Here is a 21,307-nt window from a genome sequence, read left to right on the forward strand (position 1 = left end):
ATATGGCTGTGAGAAAGAGCATATAAGAAATTATTTCTTCATTTGAGCATGCAGGGTCTGAGGAGGGCAAGTGGCCTCTCTTCTCCCCACTCTCCATCAGCGAGAGCTGCACCTATAGCACTGTGTTTTACCAGCCTGGGATGGCTTTCCGATAAACTCTGATGCCTTGCAGAGGGCTGATTGCATCTATTATTGAATCTCTGAAAATCAGCAGATAAAACATCCCCTAGCACCGTGCTCCCAGCTTGATTCCCTGATGGGCTCTGCACATACACCGCAGGGCTGCGCAGCTGGGGTGCAGGGATGGGGATGGAGGCACTCCGTTTGGTGCAGATATATTCTTTGCTTTGCATTAGGGTGGCAGCATTGGCCATGCAATGGGGATCTGCAGCAGCCCCGGCTGTGCTCGCAGGAGATGTGGACTTTACATGAGCTATAGGTGCCTAGCTATAAAGGCTGCGCAAGCAGAGGAGCGCAGGGCTGGTAGCACACACACTGTCAGGCCCTGCAAAGCTCCTCCAAAGCTGACATTCACCACCCTGAAATTAGAAGTGTTACTCTCTGACAGCTCTGGGATGGTTTGTGGCATGAAGTGGCCCAGGCAGCCCATGCGTGGCCAGCTGGTATTCACCGAGCTGAATCTGAGCGTGACATTTGCCATAGTGAGGACACGTGAGCAACCAGCCTTCTTGTCCCTGCTGTCCCCTCCTGCTTTCAGTGTTTTGAAAAGAGGATGGATGGAGTTTGGGAATAGAAAGGCCCTGCTGGGGTGGGGGGAAGTGATGCTAATGAAAGGGACTTAATCTGGAGGGCACTTGAGTGAGAGCAAGAGACCAGTTGTCTGCCAATGCTGCACCTGCCCAACTGTTCCTTTTCTTCCTTAGGTGCAGAGGGAGAAAGGGGATGTCTGGCAGCGGGAGAGGAGCCAGGCAAATGGAGGAGAACCAGAGACAGGATATAGTGGTGCTTTATTTACATGGGAGGTTTTAAAATGATGATGGCATGCAATCACTGGTAAAGATGAGAAAGGATCATTCATCTTGGAAGACTTCTCCCCTCTCAACTTCTACCACAGCCCCTCTGGCAGCAAATGTTTTCAGGAATGCAACCCTCTGCATCTGGGATTTCAGGCTTTTGGATATCTAAAACTAGCACTTTATTGGAGAGACCGACGCATCCAAAGTCTTGCAGTCTTGTTCCACCAGCCCTCTTGGGATCCTATAGTGGCATTGAACTATTCTGCCAGAGCTGTGCAGTGCCATAAAATACTTAAAATTTCTTTTAAATTTGCATAGGAGTTTGAAAGCCTGGAGCAGCACCATTTATGAGCAGTGTAGTCCAATTTCTATCCCCCTGCAGTGGTTCACTGGTGGGAAATACCATTTGAAGATTGTCTTCATTACCTTAAAAATGTACTCACCAGCTACAGTTCTTGGAGCAGCTGACGCTTTTTTGGGGGGCTCCAGTCTCACAGAAACCACACCACTTTGAACGACGTGAGTCTTCAGACGGTGCATGCAGGATGAAAACCACAGATCAGAATTTTCCATTACAATTACACACAATTGTTTAGACTGATCACAGCATCCTTCATTTCTGTGGTAATTACACTGGCTTTGAACACCATGTACTGACATCCCAATGCCTTCCTGATACTCAGTAACTGCTTCTGATCAATACTGATGTGAATGAATTAAAGTTAATAATATTGCCTCCTATCAGGGCAATGGTTGCTGGGCTCTAATTCAATCCTGCCGGCTGGGAGCCAGCCTGAGCAGGTGGTTTCACTCTAGATGTGTAAAGAGACATGATTTAAGGCCCCGGTGAGCAACCTAAGATATTTTTTCTCCTGGAAAGGAGGGATTGATTGTATGTTGGAGAAGTGCTTTATTAAATATGTTTTTTAATGGCTGTTTTAGGATTTTTTGTTAGTGTGGTAAATATTAAAGAATGGATTTTGAGATTGAAGGCTTTACTTGATTTTGCCTTTCTGCAACAGAAGGAGGAAAAATGCTTTTAAAAATTTGCTTCTGTGTTATAAATGAGTCATGTTAGGTTAGGTAGCTTTATAGTTAAAAATGTTTGTATAGTACATGAGACTAGCATCAAAATGCTTTAAAATCCTTGTTTATGTGTTTATACTACTCTTGAAGCCTAGGGCCTGAGTTTACCATTGTCCTGAACTTTGTTCCTCTAATTGTAAAGCAGATGCAAAATCTGTCTTTGCTCTAGAGGAGTGAAATTAAAACCCAAGGTACTAGTGAAAATGACAGTACAAGACAGCTGGCAATGGCTTCTGTTCCTTGCTGGTACTTTCCTTCTGGTTAGGTCCCCTTGCAAACTGACAAAACATATATCTTTGCAAATCATTTTCTAGCCTGCACATGTGTTTAATTAGTCTCTAGTCTGCATAAGGAACTACAAGGAGAAATATAATTACGCAGGCTTCATGCTGTTTTGAGCTCTTGCGCTTTGCAATTTTTTTTTTCCAGCATTCAATTAAAAGTTAAGTACTTTTTGAGGATATCCAATCCAAGTAGTCAGCTATTGATTCTTTATTCTGTAGCAGAAGCCCTTCTTATAGTTTGTCAATTTGTAAAGTTGCTGGTTGGGAGGGAAACTGAGTAGCACAACATCCTCTGGGAAATACCACAATGCATTCAAGGCATGAGCTACAAAATGGTCTCCCACTTAAGACCCAAATACCTGAAAATTTAAAAGTGCCTTGCTTTTTTTAAACATTAAAAATAATTTTCTTATTAAATGAAAGGAAAATCTGTGATGCATGGAGAAGTTTTGAAAAGATTTTGCTATGTGAACCAGTGCACTGAAAGCTGAGGTAAGGAAAAGGGACACTTAGGTCTGCCTATACTTGGAGAAGGTAACCAGAGCCTGAGGATCCATGGGCTGTTCAGGAAAATTTCAAGACCCTTTACCTATATTGACAAGGCATGAGCAAAGCAGTGCTTTGTATAGCTGTATGGTAATCACCCCGACAGCTCCATGGGACAGATGAGAAGCTTGAGTAAAAGTGGCGCTTGGACTGTGTGGTTCTGCCTGGTAGCAATCCCGGCTCTGCCAGAGGTGGTTTGTTGTGTAGCAGATAAAATGCCGCAGGGAGGAATGGGTGCCGTGTCCTTTAACACACAATTTAACTACAACGTATATCTTTTCTATGTGCCCTGCTTATCTCTTTGGAGGCAACAAATGTTTTGTTGGAGACGTGCTGTCTCTCCTTCAGTTGTGGACAACACACATGTGTCCTCAGTGGCTGTGGTTTATCACTGTCACAGCAGACAAGTTGATGTGACAACACCCGAGAAGATGACAAGGGAAGAAAATTGCAAATGTTTGGGCTTTTGCTATTAATGGGCTGCCTCAATAATGCTTGGTGTGGTGAAATTTACTGTGCTTTGTCAGGAGGAAAAAAGCTTCCACGGGGACTTAACCCAAAGGCCATTTACCCCCATGGGATCTTTTCCTCTACTTTAACGGATCTTGAATTTTTCGCTTTAATAAAGGAACAGCCAATACACTATTAGAGGAATTGACACAGTTGGAATATAAATTCCCTGTGCAGAAGTAAAGATCTTTATGCAGTAATGGCTAAGGAGTAAAGAGGGTGGTTCAGACAAAGATTATAAATATCCCTATTAAGGGGCCTCATTTGCACTGATCTAATTACAGAAAAAAGCAGGGAACTGTATGGGCAAAGCCAACGCTCCTCATACAGGCTTTCAGCATTGATAATGGCACAGAGCTTAATGGTGACCAAGTCAAACGGTCCCTTCTGTAAGCATTCACACATGGAGACCCTCTGCTCTGCTGCTTCTTCATATCTGATCCCCTGGATATGGGCTGTGTTCACAGCAGCTGGGTACAAGCTTTGGTGTTGAAACCAGATGAGTCTGGTCCAAGTTTTGTGTGGTCTTTTCTCCTGGGCAGTTTTAATGGGGCCGTAGAAAGCAGTGGCTGTGGCTGGGAGAGCAGTGAGGCTGCTTTGGAGGGTCCTGCTTCTTCAGGAGGTTTCTCTCACCCTCCTGTGTTGGGGACATAGGCAGGAGATGGGTGTGAGCTGCTTATGTCATCGATATTTTAGATCTACAACAGCATAGCTCAGTCCTAATTAGCTGTGACCAGTGGAAATGTAAAGCTGATAAGGTACGGTGAAAGAAGCATAACGGAATACGTGCCTAGGAGGAAGGCTGTTATAAAAATACTATAGTAGAAGATGAGTCTCTCTTTAATTAGCAGATTTATGGTACAGTGGGTGCATGACAAATTGAGATGGAACGGTTAACTGCGGTGAATAAAGCTGTATCCAAACAACTGGTGGCTCTCTAAAACTACATTTCCAGTGAAATGTCATCATGCTTGATAACTCCAAGGTGGAGGAAGCTGCAAAGCCGAGATCTAGATTTACAAATGTGTGCAAGAATAAATGTTCAAGTGTGGAGACTTCAGCTGAATTTACTAAGTCCATCTGTGAAACCCAGACCTGGTTTCTAGCTTTTGGTGTCAGTTCAAACTGGATTTTCAGAACGAAGCTTTTGGTCTGTATCAGCACTGCTGTCATCCCCAGACACAGGGACCAATTTCATCATAGCTTTCTCAGTGTTGAGAATCATTGTTACTTGTTAATATTAATTTACACTAATTGTAGTGTTAATCAAATGCTAATTAAGACACTTCTGTGTGATGATAAAATAGGTAAAGTACTTTAATGGTAACAATACATTTCATATACAAATTGCACTCTTCACTTGAGGATGTTGGGGAATGGCTGAAGTTGGCTAGAGGGCGTTCACCTCCATTTTACAGGTAGAGAATGGGAGTGCTAGCAGGGTTGCAGCTCGAGATGCCTGCAGTTTTGGTTCAGTTCATGTGCTGCCATGCTGTGAGCCCAATTTCATACAGGGAGTCTCATGGTGGATTCTGGGAAGTGAGGCAAGTGATATGTCAAGTCCGAAAATGTCCAATTAAACAGCTTAGAGATGTATAGAAAACCAGTCTTCTGTTATGCCACTTGCCATAAAGCCACAATCTATAGGCCTGTTTTGCCTGTTACGTAATTTAGTGTGCAAGCTTAGAAATTATTCCTGATTCCTCCTGTGTTTAAAACTGCTGTTCTTTAGGCACAGTTTGGGAGGAATGATAATATTTTTAAGTTAGAATAGCTGATGTAGTTAGCAAAAATGGATTTGCTTTTGGTCCTACCTGCCTTCCTTCAGATATAATATTACACTGATCTTGCTGGCTGTTCTCAGTATGAAAAGAGACTGGGGCAAAAACATTATATTTTTTACTCTTTTTTTTATCAGAGTTGCTGTTTAACACATTATCTTTTTCCTGTGCAACCTAATTGCCAAAATTTCAGCTGTTTCATTTACACAAAGGTAACCCATGGGATATTATACAGATGTAAGAAAGATGTTCTCTGCACTGTCTTAATATATTTGCAATCGAGATTCATGCACAAATTAGGAGAAAACAGACTTAGCCATGTGTTTATTAAGTATGGCAAATCTCATCTGAAAAATGGAAGGATGAAGAAAACATTGCTGACATCAAGTTTACCTTCCTTAGCCTTAGATTTGCTGGGCAATATCATATTGTAGCTATTGCTATTGTGCAAATCCATGTGCCCTGTGGCTGTTGAAAAGACAATAACAAGCAGGTTCCAAAAAGCCAGTAGTTTAAATTGTGATGAGAGCCTGTGAATGATGTACATCAGGGGTTCAGTTTATTAGATCCAGTCCAGCTCCACCTTAAGTTGATAGTAAAACCTCCTGTGATTGCACTGAAGGTTGGCCCAGCAGTTTCTGTGATGTCTGCATGTGTGGTATACACAATGATTTTTAAATTGTTAATTAAAATCAGAGGGATCTGGACAGGCTGGATCAATGCGCTGAGGCCAATTTTATGAGCTTTAGCAAGGCCAAATGTTGGGTCCTGTGCTTGGGTCACAACAACCCCATGCAACGCTACAGGCTTGGGGAGGAGTGGCTGGAAAGCTTCCTGGCAGAAAAGGACCTGGGGTGTTGGTCAACAACCAGCTGGACATGAGCCAGCAGCATGCCCAGGTGGCCAAGAAGGCCAACAGCATCCTGGCTTGTATCAGGAATAGTGTGGCCAGCAGGAGCAGGGAGGTGATCATGCCCCTGTACTCGGCACTGGTGAGGCCGCACCTCGACTACTGCGTTCAGTTTTGGGCCCTTCACTACAAGAAGGACATTGAGTTGCTGGAGTGTGTCCAGAGAAGGGCAGCAAAACTGGTGAAGGGTCTGGAGAACAAGTCTTATGAGGAGTGGCTGAGGGAGCTGCGCTTGTTTAGTCTGGAGACTTTATTGCTCTCTACAACTACCTGAAAGGAGGCTGTAGTGAGGTGGGTGTTGGTCTCTTCTCCCAAGTAACAAGCAACAGGATGAGAGGAAATGGCCTCAAGCTGCATCAGGGGAGGTTTAGATTGGATATTAGGAAAGATTTCTTTATTGCAAGAGTGGTCAGGCATTGGAACAGGCTGCCCAGATGGTGGTGGAGTCACCATCCCTGGAGGTATTAAAAAAATGTGTAGATGTGGCACTTCAGGGCATGGTTTAGAAGGCATGGTGGTGTTGGGTTGATGGCTGGACTTGATGATCTTAGAGGTCTTTTCCTCAATGATTCTATAAATTCTGCAGTCAACATGTCCCACTAGGTTCAGTGGGTGCTTGTTAGAGACAGAGCCTTGGGTTGGAAAAACGGCCCACAAAGGTGATTATTTCTTTCTGAATTATTCATTGGGGAATCTTCTGCTTGTAAATGGGAATTGTTTTTGACGTATGACGTGACCACATGTCAGTCAGAGTAATTGCTGGCTCACTGCAAAATCACCGGGCATGGGCTAAGGGGGGTGAGGACTTGGCAAGATGTTCTGCCTTGCCAAATGGAACGTGAAAGAAAGGCTGTCCATGTTTAGAAGTGTTCCAGTCGATGTCCAACCCCTGGTGTCCCATCATGTGAAGTCTCCAGGACAGCTGAAGACAGACATATACTGTGCATTGTGCCATATATGCATGCTTCCTCCTGAACAGAGAGGAACAGAGAGAGGGAGGAGGAATTCAGGTCTGGACAGATATCTATTCCTGCAACAACTCCAGCTCGCTCAGAACCCAACTTCATGTGTAAAGATGTCTTTGTCCGCAAAGTTGTTTTGTGTTGTTTTTTTTTCTTTTTAAAACAAGCGGTCTTACCCTCTGCAAGAGTGGGAATTACAGCTGTTGTCACTTGTCATATGTTCAGAAATACTGATCTGTATGCCCTAGCTTGTGAAAACTGAAACATTTCCTTCTGCTTTAAAAACTTCATACAAAGCATAGAAAGTGAAAAATGGCACCTGTGATGGAGATGTCAATATGGGCTACTCAGCCTGCCTTCCTTCTCTTTTCATACTTTGTTTCAGATTTCCCACCATTGTATGGAATGGACTATAAGGAGCTACACTCTGTGGGGTCCGAATTATGATTCTGGTCCTGGGAAAGGGCAGTAGATATAGAATTGTGCGCTGCCCAGCTGGTATTGAACAGTCATTTCTGAACAGAACCGTTTCCTTTCAAGAGTGAGCAACTCCATAAAGCACAGCAAAATGAGTTGTGGATCTTCTGTAAGGGAGAAGGTGGTCAGACAGACGGTCACGCTGGCCTATGAAGATACTTGTATTATGTCCCAGTAAAATATAAATACTTCCTCAAAAGTTATTAGAGGTGAATTTAGGTGAGGGAACTCTGATTCTTGTGAATCAGCTGTATATTTTGAAAGGGCAGAAATGCCTTCACAGGAGGTATTTGTTCAAAAATCTGGTTCATTAAGAGAGAAATCTTGTAGTCCTTAACCAGCTACATCATCTTAACTTCCACTGGAATAAACCACTATTAAAAGTAAAGGTACATTTCTCTCTTACTGACCAGTAGAGAGGAAACAGCAGCCTTCAGACTGCCTTGTAAATAGCTGTTTTAGACAGCTAGCTGCCTCAGGATGGTAGTACAGTAATCCACACACAGAGCAAGGAACTGTCTCGACTGGTCAAAACACAGCACTGGAAAGAGTTGTGTCTGAAATGAGGCTTGGGTATGTACATCATCCCTGACTTCAGGGGCTGGACTGGAGAAGAGCAGGGGCCCCCGCACAGCAAGCCTCTCAGACACTGGCACTGCAATTGCCCTTTTCAGAAAGGGGACAAAGCTGTTGGAGCCAATTTTGAGGATACACAGTCAGTGAAGAACTAGAGGATTTTCCTCTTGGTTTCAGGTGCCTGGATTCCTTTAGACCTCTCTAGATTCTCAGCTTGTCTTAGGGATTTGGCTTTAAATTACTGGGAACGTATCTGAAGTCTAAAGTGGCATGAATTGTGGAATGAGTTTATATAAAGTGTATGAGTTAGAACATTATCAACCAGTTTGGGCATTTTCAAACACAATGCAGGGTGCCTGAGCTTTGTTTAAGAAAAGCTGAATTACCAATATTTGCTCATTCTATTCTATACTAAAATGAGCAAATGGCTTGATAGCAAAAGTTACGGCTGTGCTAGAAGCAATATGAAGGAAAAAGCAAAGAATTTAAACATAGTATTTTCAGACTTCAATTTTGTGGCACTTCAATATTTAAACAAAGTATTACAAAAACCACAAAGCAAAATTTTGACATTTAAGTATAGGATATCAATATTTGTGCTATGGCTTTCATCAGAGACACATGAAAATGAAAACCACAAAATGCTTCATCCACATCACAAATTGTAATCGGTGTTGGGTATACATGACTTTTTTAAAAAAAATCATCTTTTATCCAAAATGTTGGATTTTTACAGAATTTTTGCCTGAAGACCTGTATCTCTGTTAACTGAAATGGAGCAAAAAGATGAACATAAAGGCACTGCAGTCTCCGTTACGTATTAATATACAGAAGCTAGTGTACACCGCCACCCTCAGCTCAGTTAAGACAGATCAGAGGTGGATAATTTGACTTCTAATTATTTTTATCTTCACAGCCTGTATGTGCGAAAATGATCCTGCACTAAAACAAAACAAAAAAAAACAGGAGAGAGGAAGTTAAAATTCCATGATCAGTCTTGGTTAATGCAACTGACTTTAAGCAGTAAGTGAAGGCTTGGCTAAATAATTTGGTAGCCAATGTTGCTTTTGGCTACAAATCACCTGCTAGTCCTTGTGCATCTTGCATCAAATTCTGGAACAGGAATACACAGTATCTCCTAGGTGTAGCTCTGAAAAGATGCATGTTGAAGAAATATCCAAGAATTGTTAAATTTGCTAAAACCACAAATCAGAATGGTCAGATTTCAAAGGAGGTTGGTCAGAATAGGGGAAACACAAGCAAAAATGAAGCAATGAGTCTGAGTAAAGAAAGCAGCAAAGAGCAGGGAAATGTGTTTTGGGGCAACAAGGGTGAAGAGAAGTCCTCTCTGTTGGGCTGATTAAGATACAGATAACAGGGAGGATTGGGTGCAGGGAGAAAACTTAATATTAATGAAGCATCCTGCAGTTTTGAATAATTTGGTTTTGCTAGATTTATTCCTTTATATATAATTTTTAATCTGTTTTTACAGAGAAAATTTGGTCATATCAGGTCTTCGTATGTGCACATACATACTCTCTCTCAAAAAAAAATCAAGCCAGAAACCAGCTAAAATGATTCTGGCATGTTCTAATTAGTCTGACACTCAAACTTCCAATGGGAAGATGCACTACCTGGGTAACAAGTAGTAGATTACTGGGAAGCATGGTAAAATAAACAAAAATAATAACTTCTGCTAGCTTTTCTGTTGCTTATCCTTTAGTTTGTGTTTTCTGACATGATGGCATCTCAGTTCTTGCCTCTGTTACTAAGCACAGAATAGGACAATACAGCATTTGGTTTTCTCGTCTTTTGTGTTAAGGACGGTGGCTTTCCTTTTTACAGCTATCACGTACACTTATAAATTTTTCTTGAGCTTCTCGTAGGAGTGTATTAGCTACTTTGTAGTCAAAGTTACCTAAACTTGAAAAGCCTCGATACGTTGAAGAAGATAACAACATCTGAAATGAAAAGCCTCTAATTATCAGGAACAGATAATCATTAGTTCCTATAAGCTGCATAAATAACTTTGTGTTCATAAAGCTGGAGTTTAGAGAGAACATGGGTCACTTACAATTCTAAAATAAAAAAATCACTCTATGCAACCTCTCTTCTCTCTTAGCACAATTTATGCTTATCTGTGATGCAGAAATACTCCCAAATTTAGTACGTGGACAGCCAAAATGTACCATCTGTCCAATGCTCCCAAGAATTTCAAAGGCAACAACAGCAGAAGATGTGGAGGCTGTAGATCTTGGAAACAGCAGCATCAGCATGGATAGAATAACTCTTTTATTATACATTACAGTGTACAGGCTAGACTATATAGATTACAGTTCCAGTGTCTGCAGTGGGAAACCTGCACTTCCCAGTACTGCGCCCTGTAAAACCTGTGCTATGTGAGCCCACTGTCCTGATGTCACTCTGTTATTTACAAAATGCTTGACTTCACTCCCAAATTTTTCTGTAAGCGGAGTCAAACCTCTTCATACTTCTATTTGCACTCATGTCATTGGGTTTTGAGCAAAGCATCATCTTACACTTTCTGTCCTTTGAAAAATCTGAGTGAAATTGAAGCCAGACTAAATTTCAGAAATTTATCAAAGAAAAACAGCTTTTGGATTAGGTGATTAAATAGTATAACTAGTACTCCAGCCAATGCTAGTTATGGTTTTAATAAAATACTCAGGAGAATGAGCAGCAGAAGCACTGATGCACTGTGAAACTGACATTCTTGTTTTCATACTGTCTCAGCTCAAACCGTTCTTTTCAGAGGCTTAGTATATCCTAGATCTGATCTACAGAAATAACTGGAAACATAGTAGAAGCTTATACAATGAACATTCTTCTGCAGAGCAGAGACAAAATAGTACTGCATCTAATAACTTCAGCTTAACTCTGAATGCCAAACCTCTAGCATTTTAGTATTGCTATTCCTAGCATTCAAAAAAACCACCTCTTTTTTTACTTCTGGATATGCTTTTTTTTTTTAGGCTTAAGTTATTTGAAAATCATATGAACACCAGCACAGGAGGAGGTAGAGTACAAGATTTGTTGATTTCAAGATGTCATGGGATCATACTTACTGAAAATCCTACTCCACATTTTAAAGCACCCCATTCTGTTACATTTAAAGCCTAGGAAGGTTACTATGACCCCTAAGCTTGAAAGCATGATCTTTATAAACGTGAAAACCTAGCAATACAGGTATTACATTGTACTTCATGCTACAGTTACACTATGTTTAGCATTATTTGCATTTTTAGATGAAATTTCTGTTAAAGTTCCATCTTTTTGAGACTTTGTCTTGTTTGTACTAATCAATTACTTTAACTTGCTTCCTTTACCAAAACTACTTTGGCATACATCATTGCAGGGAAAAAAAAAAAGGAAACCCCTGCTCCTCTAAGTTTGGAAAAGTGAATGTATTTCCGTAGCATGGCAAAAGTGTTGATACTTTTCAAGAACAAACATTTCACTAGATGCAATGTTCACATCCTTTGGAAATCTGTATGGGCTCACTCTTTCCTCCCACCCCAAAACTTTTATGGAACCTCTGTATAATAAATACATGCAAAATATAAGGATGTGTAACTTCCCACTCCCTGTTCCCCACCTGCAATACTCTGCATGTAATGCCATCATTTAAAGCAACTTTCCTGGTAAGCCTTTTGTATTTCAGAATCTGTGTTGCAAGTATCCTTGATGTGATTCTGAGGATAACCGTTAGCCAAATTCTGCATGTTACTCTGTTGTTGTACAAGCAGCTGCCAGATGGTAATATGGAAAAAAGACATTTAACGTCAGTCACCTAACTGGAAGCCAGATGGCATAGCAGAAGCTGGAACAAGATGTTTGCCAACTCATTCTGGCTTCCAGCTGTGGTCCTGTGCTCCACCATGACCATGTGGACAATGGCCTCTTGACTGTCACCGTGATACTGTCTGTATCGTGTGCCTGGCCACGCTCCATGCTCATTCAAAATGCTGAATTGATGATATTCCCTTGTCCCTTCTCCCCAAAGGATGCACTGAAGAACAATCAGAAATGGGTGTGTAAAAGTCAGTGGGGCAGATAATTCTTTGCTGGATGCTTGTCTGTTGTGATGAAAGGCATAAACTGGAGCTTTTGGGTATCTTCCTGCAGGGGGAGGAAAGTCACTGAAAGCAGCTTGGATGAATGTTCTGGGTTTTTAACTCAACTTGTCAGAATTGTGGTTAGTTTGCTTGTTGAATTTAGTAGGAGGCTTTTTTACTCTGAATGAGAGGATAGTCTTGCAATCCTTCAGTCAGTGGAATAGACCTGGAAGAGTATCAGGCCTTTAGACCTTGGGAGCACGAGCAACACTTCTGGAGCATTCCAGTTTACCCAGTTTTCATGAATGGTCTCTTCAAATACTACAACTTATCTGGCTGAGGTGCCTGGCTTAGTCTTTGCTGCATGCAAAAAGTAAACAGTCTGTCTAATGAAATGCTCAAGCTACAGCAGATGCTGCTTCTGCGTCTTTCTCAGGAGAAGTTATGGGATACAGTAACCACACTGGTTACTGCCATTTGGGAGACGATAATCATTTATAATACAGACTGTTATGAGGCTATAAAGCAGGTTGAATTGGGTTTTTGGAATTCAGCTTAGCTATAACCAAATATAATGTATTTACAGTAGATGGCTCTCAACAAGGTAAAGAGAAACAAGCTGGCTTGTTATGTCTTTTGAAGGAAAATTATTGTACTATCGGGTCGTTTATATAGTCATAATGGGATAACATAAATAGTTGCCAACCAGACACCGTTTCCAAACAAAGGTTTAAACCTTTGGGAAATAACAATCGGTGACCAACTGATTCTTCTTTAAAAGCAAAGAAATAAATTCTGTGGGTCCTTTAGAACACTGGCAAATCTCCACACATGGTAGAATTGGTTATCTTCTCATTTCAATTTTTTTTTCATAGAAAATATCATTGCAATGACTGTATCTGACTTTCTTTTGAAAATGCAAGCCATAGGACAGCCTGAACTAGCTGGTGTCTGAATGTACTACTTAACTTTTATGAAGAGCTCTGTCACTGCCAAAATCCTCCAGGAACAGTTTCCATTATACTTGGAAATGAGTCCAGTAGTTATTTGTCAAAAACTTGCTCTTTGTTTTTAGTTGTAATTCATTTAATTCTTGACATGGTTGGATATGTTTATATCTTTGTGTAGCCTTTTTTATCAAATATATTACCCGTGTGCTTTGATCAAGCTGTTTAACTATTTCTTTAATAAACCAAGAAGACTAAGATCCTTTTGTCCTTCACTATAACTGTCTTCCGGTCTTCCCTGAAGCACTTCTCTGAGCCCTTTTTAAGCTTTCATCAGCCTTCTTCAATTGTGGATACCATATATTTCCATGTTTCAGTGCGACGGAGAAGCCTCGTGAAAAATTTGTAGGGAGGTTAGACCTGTAGAGGCAGAGAAAACTCTGAAAAGTGGAGAAGGGAACTGCTTAGTGTTTTGTTTCTTCAACTCTGTAAAGGCAAACCTGTTGCTGAGAGAAGTGAGTGGTACTAACTCCTCATATTAATCAGCTATGCTTGCCTGTATTATGTAAGTACAGCTACACTTACTTTGTGATTGGTGGTGCAACTGGGAGCCTCCCTAAGAGAATAAGGCCTTCATTTGAAGCCATCCCAACTGCATTATGACTTTTTTTAATCCCGCAGTTTTGGAAGTACTAACTCATGGGTGTTGTGCTTTGTGATGCCTCTTCTGCTTATTCTTTGTTATTTTTTGAGATGCTTTGCTGGAGTTCAGGACTGCTCTTTTGGGTTGGATATGAATGAAAGAATGCTGTTCTAGTCATGTCCTTTTCCTCTGAAAGGGAACAAAAACGCAACCCTGCAAGACAAAAAGAAAGGTATGTCAGAATTTTCCCTTCATTTCTTGAACCTGGATGAGTTCAACCCCTGATATGTATCAAACTCAACCCAGTGGTGAAGCTGACAATAAAGACTTTATTAAGAAATACAACAGTCCTTGTTGCCTTAGCTGTGTTTTGATGATCTTGTGCCAAAGCATTGTTTTTCTGTTACAGTTTGGAGACTTTGACAGTGCCAGAGTACTCATCGTTTCTCAAGAATGTGTCTACAATGAGAGAAGAAAGGCAATCCTATGTGACAATCTCTGGAAAGAAGATGCTAAAATAATAGTTCCACAGGTAGCAGGCCCTCTTGCAGGATTGCATCTTGATTTTTTCAGACCAAAGACTGAACTGGCTTATGTAATTCAGTTTCACCCACTTCCGTCTTTTCTGATCTTCAGACTGTATTTCAATTGTTAGATTTTATTTTTTACTGCTTGCAAGCAAAACTGGTGCCTCTCCTTTCAGACCAGCTATTAGCACTTTTTTCTTTATTTTTTGAGAGACTTTGGACATTTATTTTCAGTTACTTTACATGAATTCAAGCACTGATTCTGAGTTCCTATTGCATGCAAAGGCCATTAACTCAATGGAAATTTAGGACTGTGACTTCTAAGCTTATTTCAAAATAAAGGAACAGAAAACCTTCTGTTGAATCCTTCAACCTTATCTCAAACTCCTAAGAGCCATAACATTTATTCTCCACAAATGCATAGGATATGATATGCTTCTTTCCTGAACTTTTGCCTGGGAAGTTCCTGCTCGTAATTAAACTTGAACATACTGCAGAAACTTAAGCAATCAGTCCCACAGGACTGAGGTCAGGTGATCCAGCAAACACCTGTCACACCTACAAAAATGTTTCCTCGAAAGAAATTGGTCCCTTCTTATGAGATTGAAGCAATTTTCCCTCTCTCCTCCTGTTGTTTTCCGTCCATTTAAGAAAACACAGCATATCCTAGTCAGAAACGCGGCAGAAGCCAGCAGGGAGGGCCGTGATGGGACACCGAGGCCCGGTTTTGCCAGCGACCCCCCTGGAAAACCACCAGAAACCTCCTCACGCACCGCACAGTCCCTGCTGGGACCGCGCCCCCGCTAGTAAAATGAATAAGGAGCTTCGCCTCGACTTAATGACAGCACCTGTTGGGACCTCGGGTGGGGGGGGGAAGTGAAGTGGGAGTAACGCTAAATGAAACCAAATTAAATCAAATCGCCGCTGGAGGGTCGGTGGTGTGTTTCCCGCCCGGCGGCGGCTGCTGGCTGTGGGACAGGCGCCTCTTCTCGCGAGAGGCCGTCCCCGGCAACGGCGCGACGCGGCGGCGAGCGGCAACGGCCATGGAGGAGGCGGCGGCGGACTCTGAGGTGTCTTTCTGCCTGCAGAGTATCCTTCCTCCTCAGGAGAGTTTTCCTCTTCCTCCTCCTCGCCTAAGACGGGTGGCTGGGGGGTGCGGGGCACCCCTGGGTCCCGCCGGTTCCCCGCCTCGGGGGGCGAGAGGCGCGGGCGGGCCCATCTCCTCAGCGCTCCTGCCCTCCCTGGGGGCGTGCTTCTTCTCTCCGGGCGGGGGGGCCCCGGCGGCGGCTTTGGCGGGGCAGCGAGCAGGCTTGCCTGTGCCCCCGGCTGCTCGCTAGCAGCCGGTCAGCACCGTCCCGGCAGGAGAGCCGCGGGTTGCCAAGTTACTTCACCGCGTAAGGGCGGGAAAAAGCTAAAAAACCCTACACTTTGTTGCTGGCTTTTGAGTTACTGCCCCTGGAGGCCGAAAAGGGCTAACATGCTGGTTTTTCTGCTGCAGAGGCGGTAGGGTCTTGCCCACGTTAATGTGATGCTTGTTCTCCTGTCTGTCCCTGAATGACCCTTCGGGAAAGCGGAGTAAATTTATCCTCCCCTGCTGGTGGGACAAGAGTTAAAAATCTGAACTGGAAGGCTCTTGTTGCCTCCTGGTTTAGTTGTTGATCAGTCAATTGCGAGATATCTATGGAGGAGTGCCAAGGCCTGTCATTAGGCCACACAGTCCCAATGTGGTGTCATAAAATGTGCTCCTTTACTCTCCCAATGCCTGCTACACGCCAAAACTGGCTAGATAGTCGTGGTTTTGTTTAGTACTGCATATGACTGAGATATAAAGATTATGATACCATAACCTAGAGAAAAATTTATTTTCTGTGGCTTTTAGAGGGGGAAAAAAATCAGTTTGAATTCTTTTCACAGATGAGTTGTGGCAAATTATGTTAGGAGTTTATGGCTTTTAAATGGGTAAATTTTGGTCAGACGACCCAGATTCTAGTTTTCTCACTAGGTCAGGCTAGTTCTATTTGTTCTGTTTTGTAGCTGTCAGCTGCCAAATCAAGAAGATATGCAAGCTTTGTTTTAGAGGCTAAATAATCAGAGCTTAAGTGTTAGGCCCTACCCATATCTCAGTTTTTCCTGCATTGCTACAATGAAGATGTAAACCAATATAAAAGCAATAAAAAAGAAGTGGGAGATTGGCCTTAATGAGCTTGTGCCTCAGCTTTTACCTCCTTGAAACTGCACAGCTGTTTTTACACCGTGTGGTATCCTTAAAGCACTGCATCAGTACATGTGTTAAAATAATCAGCACAGTGTGCGTTGCAAAAATACAATAGTTTAAAAAGCAAATTCCTCTCTTTTATTATGCACCTGGCTATGATTTTTGGAAAAAAAAAAAAAAAGAAAAAGATAATCAGGGTTTTTAAAGTGATGTTTTAGTCTGTGCACAGTGTTTGTAATGATGCATTAGTTTAGACCATAATGGATTGCAAGGATGGTCAGGTCAGTAGAAAAATTCAGGGAGAAGAAAAAAAAAAAAACCAAACAGCATTTGATAGCTTTAGAAAAAATAGTCGCTGGTTAAATCACTAAACATGGTGGAAAAAAATGCCAGGTACAGTATTTAATTTAAATGTACTTTATTTAAATTAATTTTAAGTTGATAAATACTGTACTATAAAGTAATGAAGAGGCTTTGGGGTTCCAGAGAAGTATGCAAATATTCAGTTTGTACATAGAATTACTACATATGTATGTAATTGTCCTCTGCTTCATATAAAAAATGTTGTACCCAAGTATTTATGCTATACAAACATGATCACACTTTTAAAAGTCTTGTTCTTTAAAGAGAGAATATGTAGGCAGCTAGCTAGTGCTAGGATTTCTTAATCTAATTTAAAAAGGGGCTTTTTAGAGCATTACACTAACTAGTCAGTCAGTATTTCTGTGTCTTTTATCTTGACTTTGCTGCAAGTATCCTTGCTTTTTCAAGCAATAAAGGAAACCTATTTCTCCTGCTTTGCACTCATGCCTTGCTGTTGTTCCCTTTTCTTATGTAATCAGTAATTCAAGTGAGCTTTTCTCCCTCCAAGCTGAAGGAACAAAGTCCAGGAATTAGGAGTTGACGTGGTCAGACACTGATGTGAGGACCAAAATGTTCCTGTTGTACTGGGGAGCAGGCAGGCAATTAAAAGGTAGCCTGATGCCTGAGTCCCTGATCATTATATCTAGTCTGGTGGGTCACCTCTTGAAAGTCATGTCTCAACATGAGCTATTTTCATCTCTGTTCTCTTTGCTTACCTTGGTGCACCCACATATGGTCCTGGAGTGCCATGCTGAGAAAAGGCACGTTCACTGAAACACACAATTTCTTTGCCCTCCTGTTAAAGTCAGAACAGTTAATCCAGGTTTCTTCTGGTGTGATAAAGACTTAGGCCTGTTAAATCTAATAATTTGGGGGTTCCTTCCTTCCCCCACCCCCCCTCATGAAAGCAAGCATAGTAAACATTTTTTTGAGATGAGTTTCTGCATAGCTCAGGTTTTAGAATTAAACATTCCAGAATCAGTCAGGTTGGAAAATGAAGCTTTTGCAGAGTAAAATTTGAGATGCAGAGAGGTGGTGACTAGAATTTGAGTCCTGTGTTCCACATCTGCAGTCTGATGCAGTAATTAGGGAGGTAAGTTTGGGGGCACATGTATTACAGGCATTTGCTTTCATGTACTAAGCCTAGACAGGAGATTCTTAAGAATCTTTCTTGCCAGTTTCCTATTTATATATACAATTTTTGTAGTAAGCATGTAGTGTAATTGGGCAGTTGGAGGAACACAGATGTGCTTTCACATGAGTACTGAAAATTATGCCTTTATTTGCTCAATGACTTCCCTGTTTGTTTTTTTAGTTTAGAAGAGAAAATGACATCTCTCCAAATTTTATCTCAAACCTCACATCTCCATAATAAACAAATGGTGGTTATCCTTTTTTTGGGACATGATCTTCAGCTGTAAGCTTTCTAGATGGTTACAATTTAACTGATAGTTTTGTTGATGCTGTCTTCAGTGCAGATGATACTTCTACACATACGTTGTACTGTGAAAACTGTAGCAAAAACCCTGTTTTCTAGAGAATAATTCAGATTTGGGAAACTTGATGCAAAGCTGGAAAATCATGGATCTTTTTTTCCTGCTGTTTTTATGTAGAAGTTACTATTTAAATTTGTGTGTGAAATACTGAATTGCCAGCTTTTCTTCTCTTCAGAAGTTAATTTCTGGTTTATTTACATGGGTCATCTGTAGGCTAACTGATTTCCTAGAGAAACTGTCAACAGAGCATCTTGCTAGAAACACGTTTGTTATGCTTTTGTGGGCTGTGAGGCTGGTGGATGAAAAAAAAAATTGGGTTTCATTTTACACCATTTGTAGTTATTTTTAATGAAAAGTTTTACTCTAAAGCATTTGAAGGAACTGTAGATAATTTCCAAATGAATTTTTACATTTTGAAAGTTCCTTTTTATTGTAGCTGTGTTGTAATTATTAAGGCACCTGTATCAGCTTCAGTGAATGATCCTTTAGTATTCAGTGTTTGATCTCAGATGTTCGTGTTTGTACTTGTACATCTGAATATGATGAAAAATGCCATTGTCTGAGAGTATGAAGTTAGTTACGCTTAGAAGCGTAAAGTATGTCGAAGTCTCAGTGTGGTAAGACCACTATGAAAACTGATGATTGTGTGAGAGCAGAATTTAGCTACTGTTTAACTCCAAATGGTGCTTGACTTCTAACTTTGATAGACCTGATAAGGCAAGTTTTAGTAGTGTTTAAACCTGCTATAAAAACTTTGAATCTAATTCTGTATCTGTGCATGTAGTTTTCACTGGAGCTGGGCATGTTCACCTAAAGGCTGAAAGAGACTTTGAAAGTGTAAAAGTCTTGTGTCAGAAAGAACAAGGGTGAAGGTGGTGATAACAGATTCATGGATGGTTGGTTTATGATACATTGTTTTTAAGTTGGAACTCATCACATGCATCAGCTGTTTGAAACTTAACAAAATCTGCAGAATTTACCATAACTGATGACTCTAAAGATGATTACCAGTATGAAGAGGTAATTTACTAAATTGATAATCTTCTGATATATGTGGTAGAGCATTCATGTGTTGTTCTTTTGTTTTGCTTCATCAGTCACAAAAACATCCTAGGACAAACGACACGAATCTCTCTGTATAAAGTGTGATGATGCTAGGCATATTTTTATTTTTCAAGAGAAGATTTAGTGTCAGTTAATTTATGTTTTACTTTGGTTTGAATGTTAAATACTTTTTTTAAAGATAGAAGTATTTCTATTTAGATGTTTCAGCTCATTTGTAATGAATATTTCAGTAATATAAATTTTGTTTAAATATGGCAAAATATTTTAACAAGAACGATATTATTTTCAGTAGTTGTACTAGGAGTGGAAATGGTTGTATTCAGAAAGATAGATGTATAAAATATGTTGATACCCAACTTTAAATAATTTCATTTAGGTTCCAGCAGATGATGAATTTAGTCTTCAGGAAGATGATGAGGATCTGGCAAAGGCTTTGCAGACTATTCAAGAGCAGGCTGAAGATGCCCAAATTTTAGTAAGAACTTCCTAAACATTCTAAGACTGTCTGTAATTCAGTTGGCATTAGTGGCTTAAAATTTACACATTGTAATTTATTTTACTTATGAAATATTTTTGTGGAACAGACTGTTTCTTATTTTGAAGAAGTTTCTAGGGGTAAACATATGCCACAGTAGAAGAGGCCACTTATGTTTTCTGGGTTTCAGCTTCCTTTAACTTTTGTTCATTCTGTGTTCCATAAACAATCAGATATTGCAAATACATATAACAGATACACAGACATATTATTTAAACTACGTGAATGTTACTACAGTGTATCAGTACTTTGGGGTTTCTTTCTTTATCTGAGTAGACTGAATGAGAGTGTGATCCCTGACACAGGAAAGAAACTGAATATGCTTAAGACCCACAGAATCTTACACTTTAATTGTTTGCTGAAGAAAATTATTCATATTTTGAAAATAAAGAATGGGCTGTTAAACTATGTTAAATCAAGTTATTAATGAAATTATAAATTATTTTGAAACATCTTACGTTTACAGTTTGTTTTCAAAACAGTCATGTAATAGTTCAGAGTTACACAGTGGGATTGTTATATTGCATTTCCAAAATATGATTTACCTGAATTTACTTGCTTACAACAGTCTTAGGGAAAAGTGCTTTTCCCTGCTGTGTTTCTAATATCACCCCACTATCTTACAGCCTCCTGAGTAAGCTATTGTCATAGTCTTTGTTTTGAAAAAGGAACTGATTAATAACGAAATAGAAAATTACCAGAATGATTCTTAACACTAAAACAGAGGGAGAATGTGCATTTTCTTCTGCACTAGTGCATATTGACAGATCAGTTTTGTATTTTAGATCAAACTTTGAATGAAAATTGACAATACGGATTCTTGCATGTTTTGAAGCTAAATATGCCTGAAAATTAAGGGAAAGATGGCAGAAGTTTTAAAGACTGAACATGCTTAATGTTAACCAAGTAGTCAAAATCCTCAGTGTTCTTTAGGGATAACGGAAGTTATGTCTCTCTTACTGGGTGATTTGACATTCAAATAACAAGTGAAGCAAGTAAAAATATTTTTAATCTGTTGGTCTGGCAGTGCTATATTTAAGCAATCTTTTACCTCTCTGTTGATTTGTTGAACTTGGAGTGGTAGAAAACAATATGCTAACATCTATCCTGTTTAATCAAACTGAAGAAAGTTTCCTTAAAACAAAAGAATGTGTGTGCTTAAACTCAAATTCTCTTTGATTTTGTGCTTATGCTAATGATGTCTTCTTGCTTCTTGAATTGCTATTTGGAGGTTTCATTTTTTTCCATAATTTTGAAACTGAAATAATATTCCAGCTATTAGACAGAAAGACTTGAATAGAAAAATGTTTTAATACACTTGCTAGTTCCTT

General features: G+C 40.4%; 1 protein-coding gene across 1 annotated transcript in view; it reads left to right on the forward strand.

The window, feature by feature from the left end:
- Positions 1-15,306: 15,306 nt before the first annotated feature.
- The window catches only part of SPAG16 (sperm associated antigen 16), a 33,990-nt gene continuing 27,989 nt past the window's right edge, over positions 15,307-21,307 (forward strand). Inside the window, exons 1-3 of the mRNA XM_075094063.1 lie at positions 15,307-15,391; positions 19,350-19,396; positions 19,818-19,916. Of these exons, the coding sequence (XP_074950164.1) occupies positions 15,346-15,391; positions 19,350-19,396; positions 19,818-19,916 (192 nt within the window). The 5' untranslated portion in view covers positions 15,307-15,345. The remainder of the gene's footprint in view (positions 15,392-19,349; positions 19,397-19,817; positions 19,917-21,307) is intronic.

This window comes from Phalacrocorax aristotelis, chromosome 5 (genome assembly GCF_949628215.1).
Source record: "Phalacrocorax aristotelis chromosome 5, bGulAri2.1, whole genome shotgun sequence".
Classification (NCBI taxonomy): Eukaryota; Metazoa; Chordata; class Aves; order Suliformes; family Phalacrocoracidae; genus Phalacrocorax; species Phalacrocorax aristotelis.